At 40.7% G+C, this 27,046-nt stretch overlaps 2 protein-coding genes across 11 annotated transcripts; one reads left to right on the top strand and one right to left on the bottom strand.

The window, feature by feature from the left end:
* Window positions 1-347: 347 nt before the first annotated feature.
* Window positions 348-23,757, bottom strand: aifm1 (apoptosis inducing factor mitochondrion associated 1). Of its 9 annotated transcripts, none has more exons than XM_048233207.1 (27): window positions 23,538-23,757; window positions 22,233-22,366; window positions 21,516-21,621; window positions 20,735-20,755; window positions 15,948-16,061; window positions 14,999-15,064; window positions 14,754-14,807; window positions 14,602-14,667; window positions 14,322-14,498; window positions 14,034-14,093; window positions 13,858-13,923; window positions 13,679-13,747; window positions 13,461-13,541; window positions 12,760-12,935; window positions 11,890-12,020; window positions 10,142-10,232; window positions 9,719-9,803; window positions 8,024-8,100; window positions 6,999-7,107; window positions 5,789-5,896; window positions 5,389-5,477; window positions 5,147-5,287; window positions 4,011-4,153; window positions 2,420-2,544; window positions 1,912-2,102; window positions 777-871; window positions 348-746 (listed from the first exon to the last, which is right to left on the bottom strand). In XM_048233207.1, exons 1-26 carry the CDS (start codon window positions 23,623-23,625, stop codon window positions 800-802), a joined length of 2,640 nt encoding a protein of 879 aa, XP_048089164.1. In that variant the 5' UTR covers window positions 23,626-23,757; the 3' UTR covers window positions 348-746; window positions 777-799. The 9 variants fall into 9 exon arrangements, with proteins under 9 accessions (XP_048089164.1, XP_048089153.1, XP_048089142.1 ...); XM_048233196.1 differs by having other exon boundaries at window positions 348-753; window positions 784-871; XM_048233185.1 differs by having other exon boundaries at window positions 348-871.
* On the top strand, window positions 22,892-26,171 carry tnfsf10l4 (tumor necrosis factor (ligand) superfamily, member 10 like 4). 2 transcript variants are annotated; one of them, XM_048233275.1, is made up of 5 exons: window positions 22,892-22,938; window positions 24,645-24,785; window positions 24,882-24,927; window positions 25,010-25,090; window positions 25,463-26,171. In XM_048233275.1, the coding sequence occupies exons 1-5, from the start codon at window positions 22,936-22,938 to the stop codon at window positions 25,882-25,884; spliced, it is 693 nt and encodes a 230-aa protein (XP_048089232.1). In that variant the 5' UTR covers window positions 22,892-22,935; the 3' UTR covers window positions 25,885-26,171. The 2 variants fall into 2 exon arrangements, with proteins under 2 accessions (XP_048089232.1, XP_048089224.1); XM_048233267.1 differs by lacking the exon at window positions 22,892-22,938 and adding an exon at window positions 23,893-24,489.
* The last annotated feature ends 875 nt before the right edge of the window (window positions 26,172-27,046 follow it).

Below are 27,046 nucleotides of genomic sequence, written 5' to 3'. Positions count from 1 at the left end.
GCTAGAGTGTGTTCCTTATACGTCTTATAAGTTATTTACAATGGCCAAGGAAAATCTTTCAAGAATGTCTTTTAAAAAACACATTTAACAAGATAAAAGATTCCAGCAGCACAAAAAACAATTCCCAACTTTTCCTGTTTTTGTTTTTCTCCAGTCACAAAAACAAAAAACGCTATTGCGCAACTTGATTTAAAGAGTGTCCACTTGCACAAAACACTATTTTAGTGTCTTTGAGGCTTATGAGGGTTGTTGGTAAATATGACACAGACTATGCCTCTTCCACAGCAGGTCATTAATATTAACATTATTTATAAACCTCAAACCACAAAGACAGACATGAAAAGGACTATGTTCAAAAATAATTTACTTTATTGCGGTGAACAGGGATAATGTGTGTAAGCTTCAAATACCTTTATCATTTGATTCCAAATGGCATTATTTCCAACGCAAACAATGACATTACAAACATGAATAGCAAACAAGGAAGGAAGGGAGGGAGGGCAGCATTTAGTGATTCAAGTGCTTGGACTGCATTCTCATACAGCTCTCCGTAGGAAAAAAAGAATCGGAATACAAATGAATAGACCATATGAAAAACGTCCCTCACACGAGAACAGGACAGAGGATTCCCAGACTCTACTGACGGTGGCCGAGGTGTGCAGTTGGGTGCAGCCATAGACTTTGAGGTACAACTACTGACCATTCAAGGCCCAAATTTTCCTGTTTGGGTTCCCGTGTGTGTGTGTGTGTGTGTGTGTGTGTGTGTGTGTGTGTGTGTGTGTGATCAGATGTTCAATTCTCAGTCTTCATGAATGTTGAAAAGTTTGGCCACTTCGTTGAGGTCTGCATGCTCCTCTCCATCCTTGATGATCTAAAACAAAAGAGACACAAAAGCCAAGAACTGGTTCATTTACTCAACACATTTCCCTGGACATTTTAATCAATGTACCATATTTGTTTTAAATATTAGGGCTGATGAAGAATTAACATATTCTAAAAGTTGTTCCCCCTCCCCATCTCTGACCAGAAATGATCAGACAACTGGCTCAGACTTTTTTTATGACCACCTCTTTCACTTCAGTGCTCCTACACACCTACCAGCCATACTAAATAATCATAACCTCATTAACCAAGACAAATACTCGGGGCCAAATTAGCACATGCCAGTTGTGTAATAGTTCTGTATAACTAAAACTATTATAGAACAGAAGAACGCTGGAAAAATACACCTTCACATATTTTAAAAAAAACTTTTCAAAAATGTATCTCTAGCAATAAATGGCATCATATCAGTGTTTTAGTCAAGTCTGTTCACACAGCGAAGGGGGAAAAACAAAACTTGAACAGCGTTTGAACATTCCATAAACATAACATTCGGAGCAGTCGAGTGTCAAATCTGACCCATATTTTTGATGCTGCATCCCTGTGATCATGCTGAACAGAACTGACACATTGCCATTTAGCAGAAGGGTTGTCATGGTGATCCGCTGATATTCCTATAGCCACGGCGAGGAATCAGTTTGACGTGTTCTAATTCTGGGCGACATTTGGAAGCTTCTAATGATTATCAAGTGCCTAATTATGTGCTCTTGTGGCTCAGCTGGTTCAGCAGCCAAGGTCATGGGCTGGCAAGTCACAAGCTGCTCAGCTATTGGTTGAGTGTGGGCATCACTGCACTCCCAGTTCTTCTCAGAAAGAGTGTGGTTTGTGACAGCCATGAGGGCTTTTTCACTTCCTTTTATTCATTTAGAAAGCCAAGAGATTTACAGTTTGACCAGTGTGTTTCACCAATGCGTTCGCTCACTGGACACTCAACCCATGATCTTAGGGTTGTTACTACCTTGTTCTACCAGTTGAGCTGCATTAGACCAGAAAGTAAACGTGTAGCACAAAGCGGTTACTGTTACTGACCTTCCTGGCAATGGGCATTCTGTTGAAGACGTTCCACAGGACCACTCCCACTACCACCTTGTCCCGCAGGTAGAAGATGACCCCCTTGCCGTAGTCGTCCGTCTGGTGTGTGGGAGAAGGCGGTGTGGCGGTCCCAGCCTTCACGCTCACGGCCACTGCCTCGGTCTCACTCTCCGAGCGGATCCCAGTTCCTGCACAATTCAGAGTCCAAGAGGTTTTAAATACAGCATGAGGTTTGCTGCGATGTTTTGTTCACTATAATGTGGCTAGACAAAGCGTCTTGAGAGAGAAAGGAAATGACAAAAAGGTTTGAACAGAGCATGGTATTTATGGATGTACTGTTCAGTACCACAGCAAATGTACATTTTATTTCCAAACATTTTTTTCCGTTTCCTTATTAAACATTTACTGTTGATTTTGCAAGCATGCGAGTTGAATACTCTCCTAAAGAACACAGAGCCACAACAAACTAGAAAAATTAGAGAAAGGTGCGTTGGCGTTGGTATACCTGACTTCTCAGCTGCAGCTTTGGGGGTGTCTTTAGCTGTGGCTTTGGCAAATACACCCACGGTGGGTAGGCTGCTGTCAACAATACCAATGGCCTCGTATCCAACATCTGGACCCAGATCACTCCTTTAGTCAGAACACACAAACACACACGCACACACAAATGATGAAGTTAACAGCTCCAAGCAGCATATTCAGAGATGACACTGACATGAGAAAACAACATGGAGTGTAAATATAGGTCACTGCTCTTGCCACCCTGGAGACAATGTATGCGTCAACAATGTAAATTACAGACACTATTCTTGAACCCTTCCTGCATTCAGTGTCAGAAACCTTTCTCAACCCTCCTCCAAAGCTCAGCATGTCAGACCCTTTTCTTAATCCTTCTCCCAGACACTTTAATTAGCCCATCTCTACTGCACAAACTCAGATTCAGTTGAGTCCTATGCAGACGCACCGAGACAATGTTGGAGGATGAAAAACCCAATAAACAAAATTCTATTCAGTGACGTTCTTAGAGGTTTCTCTTTTGACATGGCATTCAAGGGATGAAACAGTCATTAACAAGAACACACACTTTCCGTACACACGTAGTGTCACATTTTCACTATGTATGTATACCAGTGGCAGACCGTCAGGGCCTGCAAGGTCTTCTCTGCAGGGATAACTATTTTCAAACTGATGAAACATCATGGATTCTTTAATATCGTAACCATCTATTATTTGCTGCCTCTGTTTTCCTGATCGCTTCCCACTTCCATTTACTATGAAGTGGTTTGATTGACAACGTAAGAACAAGTGGGGAGAGGGAGACCAATCAAATTTTGTTCTCTGTAAAGCCCCGCATCAGGCCTTCGATGCGTTCCTAGCAGTTCCAGGCACATTACATTGAGAAGTTATATTTTGATTGACTGGCTGTAGTGGTTTAATTAGCCAATTATAAAAGATTTATTTTGGCGAGGTACACGGAATCTGGATTCTCAGTTCAAAAACAATATCCAAAGCATTTTGTCATCACACATTTTACCGCTTTCTGATTGACGTGACTTGATCTCACAAGTTGTGGAATAATTGAAAGGAAGGAATACAGACAAGTCACAAGGTATTTAAAGTTTGGCTGTTGTTCAAGATGCTAACTTAGTTATGGCTTACTAGTAAGATAGCCAACTTAACCTAACCAAACTTTAATGTTAATGTTAGGTGTTTAAGGACATTACATATATGCCAGTAAATTAGCCTTTTCTAATGTGCAGATTGGTAATCATCAAGAGACAAAAGTCCCTAAGTTGAAGCTTTGATCGGTCAGTCATTTAATTGTGATGCTTGTTTGCAAACAAGCTAGCGTAAGGTTACAGTTAACAAACACTGACAATACTGCATATGTTCACAACACATAGAACTCAGGAATTGTATTTCTAAAGGGTGTCAAATCTGCTGCAAAATATGATATTGGTGACATTATGTTCGCGTAACGTTTAAGGGTGGGTGGGGTGGCAACCGCAAAACCCATGGTCTGCCAATGATGTATATACATCATCAGGTGCATTCTCTGATGTAAATGTAATCATGGCGGACTGATGAGGACATACCAGAACATGGACTGGTGCCAGTAGGGTTTGTTGGCCCCGGTCATGTTCTCGCCTGCCAGCCGTCCACTGACCACTGCATGGTCATGGTGCTCCACCCGCCGCCTGCCCAGTTTGATGTCATAGAAGCATGCTGCGTCACCAGCCTAGGAGAGAGTCAGTCACACACATCAACACAGATCATAATGCAATGCACTTAACCCAACGCATTTCGCTTTAAAAATATATCTAGTCTATCATCTGAATGCAGCCGTTATACATAATGCGGGATATAAGCTCTTAAGCCAAAGATACCCGTCTTATTTGTGTGCATTAAAGCAGCACTAAAGATTTGCTTTTGGGGTCCCCCTACAGTTGAGAAGTGCAATAATAAATTAACTTGTTAATATAATAAATGTGCATCTTTGTAACAAACTATTAACATAACTCGGATACAATATAGCGGGAATGCACGGACAGCAGTTTAAATTCCTTTAAGTAGTCTATCTTAGTACTCTACAGTCTATAGCATAGCAGCTCTTTTCCATTTAGATTTTTGCTGGATATTCAAATGGAATGCTGCCACTCAATTAGTTTTTGTGCCACTCAGTGATGGTAACCAATATGACTTATGCTGTGACATGTGCATAGTGAAGACATTATATCTTCAGAACTAGTTGCCATAGAAGTAAATTCAAATTCACAATCAGACATTTGTTGTGGTTTGGCAATCATTCTTTTTTTGCAAGCACTCAAATCAGAATAAGACTAACTAACATGCTAGCTATCAATGCCAATAGGCATAACATTAGCTGACCCATTGGTTAAACCGCTGACTTGTTGAATTACTTGGCTTATGAACATAAACTGAGGAATCGGCAACTTTTCACAATCAGATATTTATTGTCATCGTTTGTAGGCTCAATCTATGAACATCGCTAGCTTGCTAACTCCACCTACGAGCCTACTAGTTGTCGAAGGGGGCAAGTTCTTTAGTCCATACGTCCTGCACAGAGTGCAGTAGAAGAGCCATTCGCGCTATTCAAAATGATTTGAGATGTTATTTTAAGGTTATGAAAATGAAAAGTGTACAGCTATCAATGCATGTTGAGTACAGCTCACCCTAATTGACAGGAAGTGGAAGATGCTAAAATACCCACCACCCAAATGTTTGATCGGGCCTGGAGTTCAGCATTGACACGGTAGCCTCCAAAGTCGGAGTCCACTTCCAGTCCAGCTGATTTGGCCAGCTCCACACTGGGCTCCAAGCCAACAGCAGCTACTATGTGATCCGTCTTGACCTGCAGAAGCCCACGTGGAACAAGCAGATCAGTGCTCTTGCGACAGATACCAGGAGCTGCACTGTAACCAAATGTAGGGTGACTTTGTGACGTGGTCTTACCGTACGTCCATCCTTCAGCTTAATCTCCACTTTGCCATTCTTAAAACTCACGTTCTTCACCACGGCATCAGTTATGACCCTCACCCCCTCTGTGAAAGGTCAAACCACAGGTCGCTGAATCAGTCATGCAGGTCATTCCATTTACGGTGCAGCACAAGGCAATGCCGGACAAACCAAAACACAGAAAACTCTAACTGACACTCAAAAGGTCAGAGTGCCTAGGGAAGACTCTAACACCATCCAGAAAGGCCTTAGAAATAAACCACTCCGAGCGCTCTGTCGGGGTATGGAACTGAATGTATGTATGTCATTGCCCGAAACATTCTACATTCTCCATCCTACCAACCAAATCCCATTTTGGCAGAAACTCAGAAAATGAAAATTGTGGAGGGGGACTCACCTTTTCTGACCTTTGCTGTTGTCCAGTTACTCAGGTACTCTGGCAGCACCTTACCCATGTTGCCCTTCTCAGGATACATCTGGATGACTTCCAGATCTAGGTCTGCAGCTGTGCAGGGAGAGAAGACACGAATAAAAGACATAAATATATATACTAATAATGAATATTTTCTGCATGAAAACAGATACCCTGTAAATAAATGGCTACGGTAGACACAAACCTCAAGCACTTAAAACTGTTCAGATGTCCATGTTGTACTACATTGTACAGGTGACAGGTATGGCTATTTCTCTTTTAGACATGGGCTTTTGAAGCATACATTGCATTTTAATCCATGAGGATGGGGAGCTCATGGTAAATGTAATGCATCTTAAAGAATTCAGCTTACATCTCCTTCCCAAGGCGCAGGCCAGCTCACTGCCCAGGAACCCTCCACCGACGATGGTGACGGACTTGATTTCTCGCGAAACCTTTCCCAAGGATTTGAAGTCTTCAATCTAGAAAGCGTGGACACATACACAGAAAAAAATGGTATGACTATAAATGTTTTAGTTCAGTTTTAAAATCAGCTTTTTTTTGCTGTGTGTCATGCTACATCTTTTCAGAGGAACATCAAGGACAGATGTCAACTGAACAGACAGCACTTCCATCACCGTGCTCACTGCCCAACAGTGCTCTCTAGTGGTCACATGCAGACCCACCAGGGCTCAGAATAACTTTTCTTTACTAGGAAGCACTGTAACCCCTAAATAAAATTTGTAGGAGCACTAGCGAAAATGTAGGGGTGCACACCAAAATTGATGTGCAACGCAATTATTCACATTTTCCCCATTTCAACGATATTACTGATAAATGCTTTGGTAATAAATACAGAAATTAGCATTTGCTATTTAAGTTTGTACTAAATCTAAGGCACATAAAATTTCTCACACAACGTTGACTTAGATATAAATATATATACTAATAATGAATATTTTCTGCATGAAAACAGATGTTTTCAGATGTAAATAAATGTAAATAAATGGCTACGGTAGACACAAACCTCAAGCACTTAAAACTGTTCAGATGTCCATGTTGTACTACATTGTACAGGTGACAGGTATGGCTATTTCTCTTTTAGACATGGGCTTTTGAAGCATACATTGCATTTTAATCCATGAGGATGGGGAGCTCATGGTAAATGTAATGCATCTTAAAGAATTCAGCTTACATCTCCTTCCCAAGGCGCAGGCCAGCTCACTGCCCAGGAACCCTCCACCGACGATGGTGACGGACTTGATTTCTCGCGAAACCTTTCCCAAGGATTTGAAGTCTTCAATCTAGAAAGCGTAGACACATACACAGAAAAAATGGTATGACTATAAATGTTTTAGTTCAGTTTTAAATCAGCTTTTTAATGCTGTGTGTCATGCTACATCTTTTCAGAGGAACATCAAGGACAGATGTCAACTGAACAGACAGCACTTCCATCACCGTGCTCACTGCCCAACAGTGCTCTCTAGTGGTCACATGCAGACCCACCAGGGCTCCAGAATAACTTTTCTTTACTAGGAAGCACTGTAACCCCTAAATAAATATTGTAGGAGCACTAGCCGAAAATGTAGGGGTGCACACCAAAAATTGATGTGCAACGCAATTATTCACATTTTCCCCCATTTCAACGATATTACTGATAAATGCTTTGGTAATAAATACAGAAATTAGCATTTGCTATTTAAGTTTGTACTAAATCTAAGGCACATAAAATTTCTCACACAACGTGACTTAGATATAAATATATAAATTATAGTTATAGGTATTAAGATATTTCCATTTTTATTGCAGTCATTTGTCTCAAAAACTGGTCGCAAAATGCAAGCATTTGGTCGGAGTCTGGAGCCCTGCCAACGAGTGTGCAATACACAAGAGGAGGATAACACCTTTCTCGTCTTTATTTGAATGACAACCAAATGTTCACCCCATGAAACGATCACATCGCCAGCATGAGTTGGCAAGCATTGCTGCCGAGAAGAACTTCAGAAGAATCTTGAGTTAAAGCCTTTCATAGATAGAGACTGACGGAAAGTAAACCACCGGCCAATGTGCTCCGTCTGTGTGAATGCCCACTGTGCATGAGCTATTTGTTACCGCTGCAACATGTATTACCCCAGAGAAGCAAGTGTTACTAAGCTGAAACACTTTATGCATCACATGCAATGACAGGACACGAGTTAAGGCAGTGCTTCATCCACTTACCTTCCTGAAAAGTGTTGTTCTCTGCATCACCTCATCTCCCGCTCTCTCAATCACCTGCAAATTGCGTGGAACGCCACCTGTAAAGAGAAGGAGTAAAAGAAAACATATAAAACGTTTTAAACAGTTAGTCAGTGACAATCATTTATAAATCCAACATGATGTATCCAAGAGTAGTCTATACAACAGCTGTGTGTGTATTTCACGATATATATGACACAGATCTCGATATTTTCACATTTTCTCAAAAGGACTTCATGAAATCTCACTTTCACCCCGTTTTAAATCATGCCTGTATGATGCAGTAGGCTAGGATAAATCATACCAGTCCAATCGCTGCCAATTATATCCGCATTAAAACATTCTTGGTTATTCACAAGTGGTTTCTATTTTAAATTTGCATGTAAAAGCAGGGCTGAAAGTAATTTTGAATTCTTGCCAGTAGCCTGCTAAGTTTCTCATAGGGAAAGTGCGCATGTAAAAACATACCTAAATAGGGTACATAAAGTGATTTATTTTAGCCTGTTTGCAGAGCATTCATCATGGTCTGTTACTTGGCTTTATCATTCTCTCTTCTTCTTTCCCTGCCTTCTTTGAAAGGCCCCTCTGCCTATCCACTCGGCGCAATGTATGATTTCAATCCGTGTTATTTGCTATTGTGGAACTATTTTTTCCAGATACCTCACAACCGCGTATAAACTTCTGCTCAATATTTGAGTCTGAAGCATAGACAGTAAAAGAAGGTCTCGCGGAGGAATGACTACAACTGTAAACAGAACCACCTTTCCGTTTCCGGTAGCGCAGTAATATCAATGAGCAATGAGTCTTCCAACAGAAATCAATAAGATTTTTCAAAATGCCAAATAAAACACGACAGAAACTGTATTTTGTTTTGGAACATCAACGAACATCACTAACCACTTGGCGAGTTGCACAGTTTTAAAAACGAACGTTAAGGGTTGTTTTAAGGATAAAAAAAACACGGTTGCGTTTTCGTTTTGAGACAGTCAGATGCGCTCATAGACAGTAGCCTAATCTGCCTCAATGTGCAGATCTTATACATTTAATTTAAAAATATAATCTGGAGGGAAACATAGACAAACATTTAGCACGAGAAAAGCATTTGTGGAGAGTGAGATGTGGTCATTTGCGCTGTCGTTTCGAAACAGTCAGACGTGCACAGAGACATAGACAGTTGTCCTTCAGCCTAATGCACGGATATCATTGTAACTTTAATTTGAATATCTCTTGTATTTCGTTTTGTTTTTCGTTTCGTGTAACCAAATCAGAACTGCTTCCATCTATTTACCTAGCTCATTGTTGAGCAACACTAGCCTATGGTACCCATAGATAGAAATGATACCGCCGCTTTGGAACTGAAAGTTCACTTCTTCTCGTCTACACCTAGACGTCACACCCTCATCTGAATAGATTGCTCAGGATTGGTTGGTGAGTGTGATGTGCGTTGTTCACGTTGTTACTGAGAGGGAGGGGGAGAGGTTAAGAGAAATGGCGAAACGGCAAAGTAAGTGTTGTGTTGCCGCTTAAAAAAAAAAAATGATGGTGAAATACTCTTTGCGATAACACTTCAATGTATCTCACATACAGCAAACTGCAATATATCGAGTATATTCCGTATATCGCCCAGCCCTAGTGTGTGTGTGTGTGTGTGTGTGTGTGTGTGTGTTTCTGTCTCACCTGTGGCAATCAAGCATTTGTCGTAGGAGATTTCTGCACCATCCTGTAATCTAACTTTGTTTCCCCTCACATCCATGTGCACCACCTGCGCCACAAACAAATGTAATTTATGCCACTCCACAAACAGAACTGTCAAACCCACTGCATGAAAAGACAAAATACTGAGATTCTATAAATATTAAGTTGTGCTGAGGGCCTTAGAACAGTTATATACTATAAATACTAGCACCTTGAACAATAAATATTGCTTATAAAAATGAGAGTTACATTTGATGTAAATGGCACATGCGCGGAATGTACAGGAAATGCACTCACAAACATCAATGTTCACTCAACAGCCTATTAAACAAACTGATTTACTGGAAACTGTGCTTCACTCTTCAATTGTCCTTGTGGATGAAAGTTGAAAAATACCCCAATTACCTTCCTCCCTGTCAATACTGCTACACCACCATTCTCCACTTTGGCCAACTCCGTAGGATCGACGTAAAATGAGGGAGGTTGGAAATAAATACTGGAAAAAAGACAAGAATAGACGGTCACAAAACAGTGCCATGTTTTATCATTAAACCCAGAAGACATACACCATGTTCCAAAGTATTATGCAAATTGGATTTAGGTGTCATAAATATTTATTTTTTTGTTTTTCAATTAAACTCATGGATGGTATTGTCTCAGGGCTCTTTGGATCATTGAAATCATTCTCAAGCACTTGTGATAATTAGTTTTCCAGGTGAGCCCAATCAAAGGAAAACTACTTAAGGATGTTCCATATTATTTATTAAGCATACCACAGGTTTCAAGCAATATGGGAAAGAAAAAGGATCTCTCTGCTGCTGAAAAGCGTGAAATTGTGAACTACCTAAACGTATGCGTGATCATCGTACTGTGAAGAAATGTGTCGCTGATTCAGAGCACAGTCGGGTTTGTGCAGACAAAGGCATAATAAGGATGGTTTCTGCCAGACAAATTCATAGGATTAAGAGAGCAGCTGCTAAAATGCCATTGCAAAGCAGCAGACAGGTATTTGAAGCCGCTGGTGCCTCTGGAGTCCCGCAAACCTCGGGTGAAAAAAAGGTGTAGGATCCTCAAGAAGTTTACAAGTGTGCATAAACCTACTATTCGGCCACCCCTAAACAATGCTCTCAAGCAGAAACAGTTGCAGTGGGCTCAGGAATACATGAAGACTAATTTTCAAACAGTTTTGTTTACGGATGAGTGCCGTGCAACCCTAGATGGTCCAGATGGATGGTTGGTGAATGGCCAGCAGCAAGGAGGTGGCGGAGTCATGTTTTGGGCCAGAATCATGGGGAGAGCTGGTAGGCCCCTTAAGGGTCCCTGACGGTGTGAAAATGACCTCGGCAAAGTTTCTGACTGACCACTTTCTTCCGTGGTACAAAAAGAAGAACCATGCCTTCCATAGCAAAATCATCTTTATGCATTTATGCTGCAAATTCAACAAATGACCATTTTTTAGTTCTTTACAACCTATAAAATGTCTTGAAACTCTGTTGTGCACAATAATTTGGAACAGTGGATTTTGAGTTTATTTTTGGAAAAAAATACTGTTTTTGGGTGGTTTGTTCAATAAAATTCGAATTATACTCGGTTATAACGGTTGAGGACTTGAAAATTATACTGACTGTGCATCAACTATTTAGGAAATTGTTTTGTATTGTAATGTAATTTGCATAATAATTTAGAACGCAGTATAAGAACAAAAAGGGGCAATACATCCTGTGTTTGTTTTTGTAGCAAGCAGCCGCAATATTGCAAATGCTGACAAGCAGATCTTCAACATTTACCTTATTATTAATCTATATGATTTTAAAGCACAACACTGGATACTTAAAACTAAAACTAAATGACCGAGTCATGTAACACTCCTATATGCAGAATACATACAATTACCTCTAAGGGATGCAGCTGCACTTAACCTCTTTCCACTTCAGTATGTAACTATGTCATCTGCCAGTTTAATTTTATTAACCTTAAGGCCTTGCAAAAGCATTTTTTCACATTAACAAGCAGTCACAAGAGCGTCCAAAATGCTCCATGACACACACGCACAGACCCACACCCCCTAATAGGCACGCCCCGCACACACACACGCACAGACCCACACCCCTGCTAATAGGAACGCCCCGCACGCACCGTGCAAACACACACACCTCCTTTCTTTGCCATTCCACTGTTTAAAGCGCAGCGACTCCGTCACCTCTGGGTCATCGGAGAACCACAGCTCTTTGGAGAGAGGGGGTCGCATGTAAGGGAGATCTGGCTCATCTGTAATAATCAGCACCTGTGCAAACACAGTATACTTAGCAATCCAGTCAAACAAAGCACACTGGCTCACATGCATGCAATACATATTGCAGAGTTACATATAGGTTAACATAATAAATAGTTTTCAGGTAATGTGTTCAATAGCAAACAAATCCATTGATGTTGATGACAATGGCTGTCAGTACTGACTTGCATGGCGGTAGTTTCATTTTCATTTCACATAAAATCAATGATGGACCCAGCCTAAGCCTGGGATTACACTTTCAGTAATATTAGTCATAATCTCTGTACTCTCTGGCATAGAACAACTGAAACTATTACCATCTATGATTAAGCTGCCAGACAAAACACTGCGTGTTTGTTTTCCGGTCACATACAACACGGTAACTCAAACTACACATTTCAATTAAATGCGATTACTGTATGTTCGACTGCTCACACTGCAAGAAAGCTGACAACAATTTCTGACATGCCAGAAATCCAGTAGGACAGGGTGGGAGCTTAAACAGTGATTGTTATGTCCTTTAACTGGGCACTGTCAGCCTGGTCAATCTACACAACATATCGGACAGGACCCGACAAATCGGGCCAGAATCGCACACTCTCTGCTTAGCATTACACAATGAGGTGGAACAAGTGTTTGAAATGAGCTGACTCCTGACATAGGTGGACACACAGGCTTGTCACAATCTCTAAACTCACTAAAAAAAAAACACTTCCAAGTTATGTGCGATGAGAAGCATAGCTCTGCTTACCCTGGCACCTGGGTCCCTCGCCCGGATGGACCTGGCCGCTGCAAAGGAGGCAGTGCCTCCACCAATCAGGAGGTAGGGGGCGTGTTCAAGCACCGGAGCGGGGGTGGACTCTGTGGGGGCTGCAGGAGCAGGTGTTGGCGTCACAGGGGCTGCAGCTGGCGTTGGGGCGGCGGAGGAGATTTGGGGTGGGAACAGAAAGGAAAGCACAATGTTAACAGTGCACATTGGCTGGTTTGTTAACTGCCATCACTACGATGAGTGGCGGCTCTCCACAACTTGTTTGTGTCTTCACTCTGTACAGGTGGAGAATGAAGGGTACCCATGTGTGAGCAATTAGCTTTAACCTTACAATCCTTCAGCACCATGAACCTTGAGAAAGAAGTAGAAACGTGAGGGATAATTTCTTCAAAATTTAGATAGAAATCCGCCATGTGTGAGCACTTAGCGATTATCCGTAACCTTGACACAGGGGAAAAAAAAGGAAAAGTGAAGGAATAGTGAATCTGTGAATAGGAAATCCATCTCATATGCTATGTGAGAGTGCTCGTACCACTTACTATTAACATTAACAGTAGGGTTTTATCCTTGAAAGTGGAGTATTGTGAAACCGGTATTGAGGAGAGACGGAGGAGAGGGTATGTGTTTAATCTCGAAGGGAGGGTTTATTATTTCCCATGCTGCAATAGCAGCAGGGCCCTTACCACTCTCGGCCACAGGAGGCGCTATCTGCTCAGCAGAAACCTCAGGCGTGCTTTCAGCTACAGCTACTGGAATCGCTTCAGCTAGTAGGTGTTTCCCAAAACGGTTTGGGAAGGGAGAGAAATATTTTAAAAAAGTTAAATCTCGTAATTCCACACAGAAAAGGGACTAAATTCCACAAAGACTGATGAAGACGACCACTATTCCCGACTGTTCTTACCGCTTTCCACAACAGCGGGAGAGGAGAAAGGTTCGCTCGGCTCCGGTGTGGGTGTTTCCAATGGTGGCTCTGGTTGGTATAGTGCAGTGTGGTTATTGAGACAAGAAATGTTGCTTGACTTGAGAATGGAATTGATGAAAAACTTGAACCGAAATGCTTCATCCTTCACTCAGGCTTACCAGTGGTCTCGGCCAGGGAGGCTGAGGGCTCAGTTGGGCCTTCCACTGGGGTTTCTTGTATGGGCTCTATCCATTATCACATTGGCGGAAAAACATGGGGAAGTCGTTTGGAAGCCACTCAGGCAAAATTACAATAAAAAATAAAATCCTCATCTTGCACAATCACATGATCTTACCACTTGTCACAAGAGGTTCTTCTGAGGTCTTCTCCTCAGCAGATGGTTCTGGTGCTGACTCTGTTATTGGTGAAAACACACTCTTGATTGCTGAGCTGATGATACTTAAATTTTTTGGTTGTAGTTACAGGGGGTAGGGTTGGTTAAGTTTTTTCCAAATTCATTGTTAGGTGTAAGTATTGATGTATCAAAAAAGGAACAAAATCAAAAGTAAAAATGGCAAAATTTTAAAATGGAAACGATAGAAGGCCCGGGAAGAAACCATTTTTCATTTTCATTCATTCTTACCACTCGTTTCAGCCTGCACGATTGGCTGCTCTGGTAGGGCTGCTGATATAGAATCTTGCGCAGGTTCACTGACAGACTCCAATACGGCTTCTTGAGCAGCTTCTGCAATGACTTCTGAAACGGATTCTACTGCTTCTGACACCACAGGTTCAGGAGCTTCTGCTTCTGCTGGGGGGGCTTTGCCATGATGGAGTATTGTTTAATCCCCACGGACACGGTAGGAAAAAAAAAAAAGTTTCCACAATATACACATCTTCCAGTAAGGGTCACTTGGTCTTACCACTTTCAGACGACTCCACAATAGGCGTTTCTTCAAACTGTACAGGTGTTGCCTCTTCTTGGGGTTCTAACAAAACAATCCATTTCCAGAATTATTGTGAAAAGAAAACAGATGGGGGACTCGAGGCTCCTCACTGTATTAATGTTTCTTACCACTCTTCCCGGGATCCTCTGGTATTTCAGGGGTCACAACTTCCACACCAGTTGCTGAGAGCATAAGAGTGACAGGATTCCATAAAAAAAAAAAAAAAAAAAAAGTTGTCAAGCAAGCCCAATTTCCAGATCACTACCAATCTTCTTGGAACAATTATTTTCATTCCAGCTCAAAATGACCAAATGTAAATTCTATGCATTACATTGATGTAGACTTCGCATCTTCCGGAGAAATCTACTCTTACCACTCTCTGCTGTACCAGAGGGGGATTCTGATACTTCAGCCAAGACAGGCTCCGACGTTTCTGTTTCTGTCAGGAGTAAATGCAGGTTTTCAAATGCTGCCAAGCAGTCTTCATGTGAACCAAAAATGATGCTTTAGACTTTCAGAAAGACGAGAAAAATTAGATTGATGCTGATCAAAACAAAAACACAACAGCTGGTCATCAAGATAAAGGTCTTAAATGCATACTCTTGCAAAAATACTTGCATACTAGAGTTAGCTAGAGTTAACAAGAGATGCCAAGGGCATGTGTGAAAAGGACCAAGAATTTACAATGACCAAGAATAAACTTTCGTAATGGAAAGTTTGATGAGTGACACAGGCGAAGAGAGACAAGTGAGTTCCACTTGGGTTTGTGGTGTAGACAGGACACTTAAAGCATGGATATGAGGAGAAACAAACAGTGTGCAAACTTCACAGACGTACCCTCAAGCCAACCATGTTTAAAGACATCAAACCAATCCTCTCAGAGATCCAGACTCTTTACCATTTAAACCTTACTTAAACTTAAACTAGCATTTGTTTAAGCATGTGCTAAATTGTAGTTGGGTGAGGAATGTCAGTGGAGTTTTGGAAGAACATACTGGCGCAAAATATACAAGACCATGACAAAGAAAGGTGTGAGTGAAATTAAAAAGAGTGAAAATTGCATGGGTAAGATGCAATGGAAATATTGAACCATGCAGGATATGGTGGCACCGTACATGCAGGAAGAGGAAATCAAGCATTTGGCTGTTACTCGCACATGCATCTCAAAGCAGCATGCACCCCTAACCCCAACCCATGTGGATGCTGTTTGGATGCAAAAAAGTCTATTTTTTTCTGCTAACACACAGACACTGGTGAGACATGATGACAGGGAAAATGCTGGCAAGTTCTGAGTATAGGTTCCAGAACTCATTTAATAGAACCTGAGGGGAGTTCCGCTGGTGGTTCCGCAGACGGCGAGGGTTCCTCTGAGGGTGTGGACGGGACACTCTCCTCATCAGCCACTGACTGAGGCTCAGAAGCCTCCTCAGCGAGCTCTTTATCATGAGAGATCACACATCACATGGCTAGAAAGCAGCTTCCCCAACTTCCTAAACTCTACTGGCTACTAACTTTAGATAACTGCCATTTACACAAAGTCTTTTTTTAGTTTAAAATGCAATGGTGGTGGATATGTCTACAATACCCTATTGAGAAGGGTATCTAAATAATCAAATTAGTCATTTCAATTTTAGCAGGTTACAAATTACATACCGTAAAAACATATAATAGCCTGGCTTTAATTTGCTTCATTCGCTCATACTCAACCTGCTTATTTAGGACAGGCCTTTAATTCCTTTCACACAAAACTTCTGCTTAGCAAAGATGGGAATTGCTATCAAATTGATTACAGTATAAATACTCGAGCAATGGGCACATATTCAGACTTTTTGGCAACCAAAGGTACCAAAGGAGTCAACACTTTATTTGGCCTCTCTTTACCATGATTGACCGTAGCCTACTTTAGTGCTCATTGGTTTCTGTGAAATGAACTTAACGCTTAAATTGTGGTGACTAACTGATCTAACAATGCATATAGCGTGTCCATATTGATATAAGTTTAAAAATTGAGGAACTCTGGCTAACTCTGCCTGCCTTTCATCAGTGGAAAATGTTTGTTTTAAACAGTGCAGTCTACTCTAACTTCTGCGTGATCTAAGCAGCATAGAAATAGCTGTAAATCTGGTGGGATTTAAGAGGGTTATACAACCAAAAAAACTTGCCTAAAAATCAGACCAGGGGGCTCATGTACAAAGACTTGCATGGAATTCATACTAAAACATTGTGTACATGCAAACCTGGAAAGTAGTGTATGCACAAAAAAATTCTGATGTATGCAGCATTCCACACTTTTCTTTGTATATCCCATTAAGCGCACGTGCATGAGCATTAGACTCCACCCTCTCGCCTCTCTCAATCACACTAAATTTAATATGCCAACTAGAACGCCACTTGAGAACGCAGACCTTCGCGAAGACAAAAAGACCCATCCTGGTAGGCCTACACAAAGTTGATCCAAGCCACCATGCCCCAACATTGCAATTTCTGGATCATATTCCTATAATTTGCGCACAAGTATAACAATAATGCAAATGCTTACTCGAGGAAAGTCAAAGTATGCCGTCACTCACACTAAGGGAAATAGCTACAACTCGCGTTTATTAGTCAGGCTATAGCTAAGTATACACTTGGATGATCCTGTTCCATGGGCTACTGCAAAGTTGTTGCATAGCTTAGCAGTACTTGCACATGTTGCATGTCCATTTATCTAGAAACATAGGCCTACCTCAAAGTGTTTTCATTTTAACAACCCATATTTCACAATATACTGTGCAAATAAAGGCCTAGACTCATGATCAACTGTTGTTGCGCTGCATTGCCTGCAAGTGTAGCCAACTGACAATACACATTGGAAATGTGTGTACGCCAGACATGAAGTTGGTGTGGAGAAACCCGGGAGAAACTCACGCTCATTTACTCTTGATACATCTGACTGTCAGTGTGAAAGATGGCGTACGCAACATTTTTGTGCAAACGCAAGCTTTGTACATAAGCCCCCAGGCCTTTATTGAGACCTGCCCTTATTTGTCCAAATCTGGAGCCATACCAGTAAGAGGGGTCTGTGTCTAATTGGGACTAGGCTTTTTTTTTAATCAAGTTTTTACTGCAATAAGAATGCTGACCTGACCTCACCTGCTAATATCCTACAGTAAATTGTTCAAATAACAATGTTATCAGAGCAACTGTGTAATTATAAAGGGTGTAGACTTAAAACAGTCACCATGGCTGGTGAACAGTCATTTAAATGGTTTTTAATGGCTAGAAAGTGTGTCTACATTCCCTCCAAGGTGTTGATTCTCTCTGTGTGTTGGAGCCTGTAGCCCTGGTAAGTGAAGGCCTTTAATCCTCTTAAAACATTCACTGATCCCTGTAGACCCATCTGACACCAAGCCTCTCATACTCAACTACAGAGCCACAGCTACTGAATTGTTAAGGTCTTTGTCTACTGGCAAAGGTAAAGATCCCAAAAAGTGACCTATAAGTGTAACTGAAGAGGGCATTGCAAATAGCACTTACTGGCAATAAAATTAATAGATGGTGAGAAAAACAGTGAAACATCTCAGGCTTAAATCTTAGAGAGAAGCTTAGCAAGATGAGCTACAGAGACTATGAGCATCAGCTTAAGCAGGGATGGGGAGATAAAATGAGATGAAGCGAACATGTTTTAATGTAGGTTAACCACACTGTGATTCAAGTCCAAGAGAGCTGCAGGTTACTCTCAAAATTTACATAAGACAGGGATTAAAGTGAAAAAAAAAATCGTTTGACTGAACTTTTTTCAGGCCATAAGTCATACGTTGTTCATATCTATCTATAGAGATAGCACCCCTTTTGCGGTCGCGACCTATTCATTTTTAATGTACAAAAAGATGCAAACAGCAAAGTAAAGGGAGTATTCACCTTATTCACACGGCGACCATTGTTTAAACCAAAACCTACACGAGGCTACAGGGTACACTTACTATATAATTAATGCCACCTACAGGTGAATGCATAGAACATAACAATCCGGTTTGTGTACCCTGTAGCCTCGCTTTTAGTCAGCCAATGGTCAGCCATGTGAATAAGGCGAATTGGGAGTGTTTTTGATTGAGATGGAGTTTTCCTGATGAACAAAACAATATTTCAGTACCATCCCTGACCATTGCTGACAAGCCATTGCCGTTCTTTTCTACTGCAGCAATATTGTAGAAGGGCTTTAACTACACTCTTATTTAATTACTTCAGGCCAAAAGTGTTTAAAGGGGAGATTTTTTTCTTTTCTTGTTAATATGCAATTCAACACCAAGTAAAATCTATAAAATCAAGTTTGCAAGACTTGAACAGAACATTCGAGATATTGTTCATATTTCCATTTGTTGCCTCATCCGCATTTAATGAAAACGTGGTAATTTTGAGTTTTACAGACAACTCAGATTTCCAATGAGCAGCAATACTGTGTGTGCTCATGCAGAAGGTCTGCGCATTTGATAACGACAATCTGGAGAGGGCGCTTTTGTCTTCAGCATCAGATTGTATAAGGTTGACAAGAGGTTGCGATATGGTGAGGGACAGGTCGTGTTGCGCTATGAAAGAACATGCGTAGCCTACTTTCTGAGCACAAAAACGGTCAGCCATAGATAAACGTAGTTTGTAGTTCTCCCATGTTTCCAACAGCCGCCCATCTCCATTTATTTTTAAACTTATGACACCTGTGCCTTCCTTGAATTTCCCCTGGGGATCAATAAAGTATCTATCTATCTATCTATCTATCTATCTATCTATCTATCTATCTTTAGCAACAACGCATCCATGACAGCTAGTGGCCTTGCCAAATAGACGCACACAAACCATGACGCTAATATGCGAGGTTCTGGTTGGCCTACTGGACATGATTTTGTGCTATAAATTAATAATATTTTATAGCAATGTTTAAAGTTGACTATTTTAATTGCATGGTTATTTTTTGTCAACATACACTCACAACCTACTGTCGTTAAATGTGAAGGCCTAAGCAAAATAGGCTACAAGGCTGTCTGTGCGTCACAAACACGACTGACCGCCTTACTCAACAGTTCGCGATGATGACAGTATTATTATTTTATGTTAACATGCTTAGTCAAAACCTTCCGCAAAACCTACCGCAAATTGTGAAAAATATTGTTGTACATGTCATAACAGACGGGATAATAAATTGCATAGGCTACGGTTTATATTGCGTCGCTTTACACATATTAGTTGAATTGATTAAAAACTGTCACAATAATAGGTTACATCGGGTGGCATAGCAGGCTGTCTGTTCAAGTCATAGCGACACCCAAAATGAATGACCTCCCCTGACAAGAGTTTGCAAGAAATTGTCTACATTGATGCACGGAAAGAACACAGCCTACGCCTCTTCTCCGAATTTGCACATAGAGCTCACAATGTATCATATCCAAAAAAGTTAAACGGATTGGCCAACCTCATCAGCTGTCTCGATTGTGTCACTATAATCCAACTTTTAGACCGTTAGTTCTTTTTTTTTAAGCAAACGCCCCAGGCCGATGAGACAAGCGTGTAGCAACAACATAAACAAAGCGAAACTCATGGCTGACGTATCTTCTTGAGCGGTCACTGATTGAGACACTATTAGGTCTTTAAACATTTACAATCACACACATTAATTCATCGGACCTAATATTTGTAGTTGCCTTAAAAAAAAGGAAAAGAAAAGGTGATAGTCCCCCCCTGCATCGATCTCAAATACGGCATTTCTAAAATCAAATTGACGGAAATCCGTCCTACGACGGAGAACTTTAATCCTTGCATAAGAAGTTGCATTTTATATACCTGTGGACATGACTACTTCAGCTGCTTCACAAAACCATAACGTAAGGTAAGCAAGAGTAGTTTTCATTCATCTAAAGAAAACATTGTTATCTTGGAAATGGAAATGTTCTTCCAATTTGTCCATGCCGCTTCATGAAACAAAATAAAAATAACTCACAGCAGTTATCAAATGTTTCTGGTGTTCATTTAACTTGCTAAAGGTCATCTGTGGATAACATATTAATGCAATACTAGCTGCTGACAAAAGATGACAAAGCATTGATGTCAATTTGTCTTTGATGGGTAAACAACCTCTCACCTTTTGTGGCTTCTGGAGCAGCTGCAAGACAAACACAAAAACAAAAATAACATTGGATGGTTGTGCTGACTGCTTACATCCACTTCAACACCAATTATTAAGCTGGTTGAAGACTGTATGACATGGGCTACATCAATAATTAATTCATTTTGCAATGCAGACATCAGCAATCCAGATTCAGGGATGCACCCTGCTTGAGACAGTTCATGCTATGGCATATGCGGTTATCAGCAGGAAAAGTATCCTGTGTTATAAGTGTGACGATACAGCTCAAATATATTATTTCAAACTGGTCCACAAACTATGAGCATACTTTCATTGATTCATTTATGAGGACCATAAAAATGTTTAGGCTATATATCAACATGTGCAGTATTGGAATTTAGGATGCATTGCTAAATTAGGGCAAAATTATGTAGACTGTTATGTCTCCACGGCAAAGTTTTTCCTTTTGGGAAGAGCAATCCTTCCTTTCAGGCCTGTTCACATTCTGTTGATAGACATTGTCCTAATCAACTTTGACCGTTTCCCACTGCTATACTCGGTGTCCAAAAGGACAGAAATGTGCATATTGTGCCAAGTATACACATTCTGCTGCTATGCTCAGTAACTGAATCGTACAAACTGCCAGATTAACTAGCATCTAACACAACATTGCAGTGTTTTCAACAACACTACAGGGACACCTCATCAGTCCTGACACAGTGAATGTATTGATAGCTTGACTAACTTCTTGAGGTATGACCGCTCCGACTACATGACTTGCCATTTTGATCCTCACCTGTCTGTATTTCTGTTTGTTCTTGTGTCGCTTTGTTTGGTCTGGAGGCAATTTCACTGATCCTGTCCTGATACCTCTGCTTGTCTCCCCGTAACGTACTATAAGCCTGGAATAAGGAAATAAAGATGTTTTTTTATGTTAACCAATGAGCAAATTGTTTCATAACAAACATTACAATTACAAACATAGAAAGTTCAGACTTAAAAACACTTTGCTCATGTATATTGAATTATTTGGTAGCATGAAATATCTCAATAAAGTATTTGGAAATGTTGACTTGAAAACTAAAGCTACAATAACTGAAGGGATTGTATTGTGGGGAATATGAGGTTGGAATAACAGCACTGGCTATCAGCTGTTGGACCACGTTCAAGATTCACAAGGAAAGATTGACTACGTTTCCATGCAAACCATATTCCACTTTTATTCAGAATAATGACAATATTCCGATTGTGTGCGAGTCATGTAAATCTGGCCAAATTCACCTACTCTGCGGCCATGAATGAAATTCAAGGACAGAGACCGTCAAGACATCATGCCGCAGATACTACTTCTACTGCACTTTGCTGGTTTATTCAGAATGAGGCAATTAACATGTAAGCTTAAACAGAAATGTTTCCGTTTCTGCTGGACATCTTATTCTGAATATTACCATAACCACAATATAGTCCGTAATCAGAATGGTGTGCATGGAAACAGTCATTGATTCATACTTACATACACAGCTCCCCCTAAACATGTGGCTCCGACAAGGACGTAGTATAAGGTATTGTCAGTGCCACCTCCCCCAGATGGGCCGGCAGACATTTGGGCCCTCTGGAGAAGACCTGGCCTCTTCTCATTCCTCAACACTGCCATGGAAAAGATTTGTGTCAATCAGTCATGTCGCAGCAAAAGCACCACACTCTGACAGAGTTACCAGCTGTAACTCAGCTTTAATGTTCTATTATACGACATTCTGATTCTATGGCGATAACACAGAGTTGAAGGCATCAGCCAAGCGCCATTATAGGGTATGACATGAAAATACTGATACTTTTGAGATGTACTGTATAGTCTGGAGACATGTAAGCCACATGAGAGGGTGACACAGGCCACATGAGGCTACCTGGAAGTGCGTGCATGAGCTGAGGGATGGGGTGCGTAACAGCTGTCATCATACATAGAAAGCGCACAGTGTGGGTAAACGGGGTGACGGGTACAAGTTTCTAAACCTCAGCAGGATAAAATAGTAATAGTATTACTCATTACGCATATACAACCGGTGTGAAGAAAAAAACATGCACGTTACATAACTTTGTTGTCAACATAGGACCACTAGGTCAGGGGGCCCTATAGCGGAGCCAGGGGACACTATAGTGACCACCACGGGATTTCATGAACGACCTTGGATTGACGTAAACGTACGACCGCTGACTTAATGGTTGGCATACAACAATTTGTGTGTAGTAATAGTATTATCTGTGTTATTATAATAGTATTATCTGTGTGTGTTATCTACTGCATGAAACCTTTTACCTATGACATGTCGCCAACGTGGCGATTATACTTGACACCTAACTTTAATTTGTCAAACTTCTTATCGATACTTAGCTGCTATTATGTCTGCAGGACAACTTTGACCACTCAATATAAAAAGAAAACTGATGCCTTGTGAGTAAATAAAATAATACCACCCCCTGTTTAAGGTTACACACTCGCCAGGTTAGATGGCGGATAAATATACACGCTTTCGTGTTAGCTAACATTAACGCCTGGCATCTGGCTAGGTTAGGCAACAATGACACTGAATGAATGGGGTCCCGGGGCCGAGAGCATCCGTTTTTAAACCTTGACTTAGAAGTAGTTATCAAGCCAACATTAACGTTGCAGTTGCAATCCTACGGGCGGCTTCTCGAATTTATTGAAGATGATTACGAGGCTTGCGTTACACCATGTGGACCTCAGTGTCCAAATGCTACTGCCCACCTAGCTAACGTAGCTAACCAGCGAACGTCAACAGCACTAGCGAATCCTACTTGCCTGCTCTTTTCGCATTCTGATGACACAAAGTTGAAGAGTTCCTGGCCAATGGCGCCAATTTTTTCCACACAGTTCTGCACTTCAGCATTGTGGTCTGCAGGGACGAACAGAAAGTTGTCCGCTAAAACTACTATCTGGGGTACGCTAACGCTGTACACACTTCTGTCACAAACAGTAGGCCGGAGACTTTCATAGGTCATTCGATTCAGTACATGCTTCCGCTCCGAGTTCTAAGCACCGCCCTAAACACTGAAGGATAATTTCATTCGAGATATTTCAGTGGCTGACGTATTTTTCTTTGATACGATTGGTTGGTGTGAAAATCTAGCCCAAACGTCATGCAGGTCTTCTGAAGTTCTCAAAAAGTTATTTGACTCGCTATAGTGATTTTTTGTTTTTGTATACAAATTAGTAATATCATTAAATATCATAAGGTTATAACACAATACAGGGACATGGTTCGTTTTAGACCAATGGATCGATTTAAGGGTAGCCTACATAATGTGTGACACTTTTAGTCCGCACAGCAGTGTATTTTGCGCCGCAAGTATTATTTTGCTTCAATTAATGCTGGGATGCATATGGCAGGCATAACATTTCCCAACTTTGCGAAAATTTGATAAGAGGGGCGGTGACAACTGGGACTTCCTATCTAGAAAACATACCGGACTGGATGAAGGTAACCTATAATTAAATCGAAAGTAAAATAAAACTGATTTTTGTCACACGGAATTTGGGGTACGTTGCGATTCATCTCCATCGAACATTTAGCATGACCTCCGATGCACAAATCCACAACAACGACAAAATATCGAAACATATCACCAAACAAAATCAAAAGGATTGTGCAACAAAATGGAATGTTTTTCTGCTGACTTTGAGCTTCATTCTTGGCGCGGAGACGTTCATTTCTGCGCGTCTATTGCATGGTCTTTTCGAGGACATTTTAAAGGTAGGCTCATTAATGGCTAAGTGACTTTGTTAAGCCCAGAGATATACTTTTTATCACTCTGCTCAGCCGTTGGTCCACTTCGGAACCCAAAATGCTTCAATTGGTAAGTTTAATGGCACAATTAGCTTAACATTATCTCTTCATTTTATTTACAGGCCCAAGATGAAGTTAAATATGGGGAGTATCCTGTTGAATGTCTGTACAAATTTCTAGATATAAACATTCAAACCTATCATCAAATAGACTTGGAAACCTGTGATTTACTCATTCACGAGTTCGGCCATGGAGCCCAAAGGGTAAGCTTGCTTCATTGCTTCACTGTACTATTTTGCAGTCTAGCATACAGTAATGGCTATTTCCCTTATTGATGATCTTTGATTTCATGTTTTTAGTGGCTGCAGTGGGACATAAAAAATGTCATCTTTGAATCTATGGATGGTGAGTGTAATTTAACATAACATGTAGGCTAGGTCTATGATACAAACCTTATTGAATAATCCATTTTTTTCTTCAATGTCAGAATGCAATATAAGCCAGAAGTATCTACCTGCTATTCATGTTGGAGCGGAGACTGAACTTCGCCAGCTTAATCATCTACCAGGTACAACATTTTACCTGTTTAAAGGAGATATAAGGTTATCAGATTTTAGGTTAGAGGTCAGAGGTTATGAGATTAACACTGCATCTAGATATTTTTTAAAGGCTGTAAACCATAGCTTGCAAATGGATCTCCATGGGCCTGTCAGGCCCAAATCTGAAGTCTTAAAGAGGAGGCTATTAGGATTACAGTATGCCTTAAGACTGAAATAATGTATATTCAAGCTCACCATGCTGTTGCTACAGTTGCAGCTGAAAGGGAGCACTCATTTATTGAAATTATTAGATGAGAGTTTCCCCTGACCTACGCCTTTACAGGGTGCCCTCCGCTTTTATCAGGTTTATCGACTAGAGATACCATCATGTTTTATAACAGGTGATGGAGCAAATGAGAGGACTTCAACACATCGCCTCCGGTGGAATAATATTGAGGAGCAGGTCACTGAAGATGGCTTAATGCGTGTCAGCCCTGACGGTGAAATTATAGTGCCACAAGATGGACTTTACTTTGTTTACTCGCAGGTTTATTTCCAGATGATTCCATCACAACCACCTGGAGGGAACTTTTTTCAAACAATATACAAGAGGACAACCACTCACTCACAGCCCATTCCTCTTGCAAAAGCAAGGGAGGTGCCGAGCTTAGATCCGACCTTTAACACCCAACTCTTCTCTAGCCACCAGGGGGCACTGTTCCAACTGCATAAGGGAGACAAACTCTTCCTCTCTGTTTGGGATATGAATGCTGTTCGCTTTCTGCCAGACTCCACATATTTTGGTGCATTTATGGTCAAATGAGTTTCATATCTATATGTATTATGATCAAATTATTTCTCTATAATTAAGCCTCAGGGAATATTCTACATTTGTTAACAAAGTCATATAATTTCATAAGAGGTATTGTATGTTGCTGTTATTTATCTATAAGACATAGGCCTACAGTAAATACACAATTCATACCCCAGGCAAATTTTGATTTAATGTAGATTTTGTTTGTTCTTACTGAAAATCACACATGCCAAAAGGTTGTAAGATAATGTAGTAGAAACATGGAATCAAAAAAAGTGTTTTAATCTTTTTTAACTCACTGAGTGCCAAAAACGTAATATTATGTTTTTTCTTCCCATGCGTTGAGTGCCAAAAACGTAATATTACGTTTTTAGCTTTTTTTTTTAATTACGAAACTAGACACTCTACACACCTTATATGTGATTTTGGGAACTCTGTGATGAATGGAAATGAAATATATGACGATCGTGAAACTCATGAAAACGCACAATCTGGACATTTTATCATAACTCGGTTGCCGCTTTGGGTCGAATCAGTGACGCATGCACATCAGGTCAAAACCAGGCCATTTTCGTGGGTCTATCACTAGGTGGCAGTCTCCCCAGGTCTCGCTGATCACTTCCCGGAAAGTTTACACAAGTAAGTAACAGGCAACACTTCATATTTCATGAAAGACGTTATATATCCATTTCTAGAAAGAAAACAGCGTTTTTGATGAAAACTAGCCACTGTTTAGCTTGGGATTACTTAGGAACAGAGGCGTGTAGAAATACACGGTTTGTACCCACCGAGAGCTTAAAGTCTCACCTTTTAATCAAGCTATTGTATGTGTTCATAGCTATGACACAGAATATGCTGTAGCTGTACAAAAATCAACAATGGTCTAGATTGCTGGGACAAAGCTCTCGAAAACAGCTTGGCATTCAATGAGTTAACATATTTATGTAAAATGGCATGTCCAAAATTATTCATACCATTTTTAAATAATCAATGGAAACATCTTTATTTGCCTTCACTTGTGCTCACTTTTTTGACGGATTGAGGTCTGGACTCCAGCTGGGCCACTCTAAAATGTCCATTGATTACCTAAAAAGGATACCATTTTTTTCATAAAAATGTTTATCAATCATTGTCAAACATTAAATCAATATTTGCCAGGTGTATGAATTAT

This window comes from Alosa alosa, chromosome 2 (assembly GCF_017589495.1).
Source record: "Alosa alosa isolate M-15738 ecotype Scorff River chromosome 2, AALO_Geno_1.1, whole genome shotgun sequence".
In the NCBI taxonomy this organism is placed as follows: Eukaryota; Metazoa; Chordata; class Actinopteri; order Clupeiformes; family Clupeidae; genus Alosa; species Alosa alosa.
This window is presented reverse-complemented; position numbering and strand designations above follow the sequence as displayed.

Excerpts from the sequence above, each read along its gene's own strand:
- aifm1 (XM_048233185.1), bottom strand. The coding sequence starts at position 23,625 with ATGCTGAAGTGCAGAACTGTGTGGAAAAAATTGGCGCCATTGGCCAGG. Across the intron at positions 16,062-20,734 it reads TGCTCCAGAAGCCACAAAAG|AGCTCGCTGAGGAGGCTTCT; the intron begins GTGAGAGGTTGT and ends CTCATGATAAAG. Across the intron at positions 5,478-5,788 it reads AACAGCAAAGGTCAGAAAAG|AGGGGGTGAGGGTCATAACT; the intron begins GTGAGTCCCCCT and ends GACCTTTCACAG.
- tnfsf10l4 (XM_048233267.1), top strand. The coding sequence starts at position 24,310 with ATGACCTCCGATGCACAAATCCACAACAACGACAAAATATCGAAACAT. Across the intron at positions 24,928-25,009 it reads CATCTTTGAATCTATGGATG|AATGCAATATAAGCCAGAAG; the intron begins GTGAGTGTAATT and ends CTTCAATGTCAG. Across the intron at positions 25,091-25,462 it reads CCAGCTTAATCATCTACCAG|GTGATGGAGCAAATGAGAGG; the intron begins GTACAACATTTT and ends GTTTTATAACAG.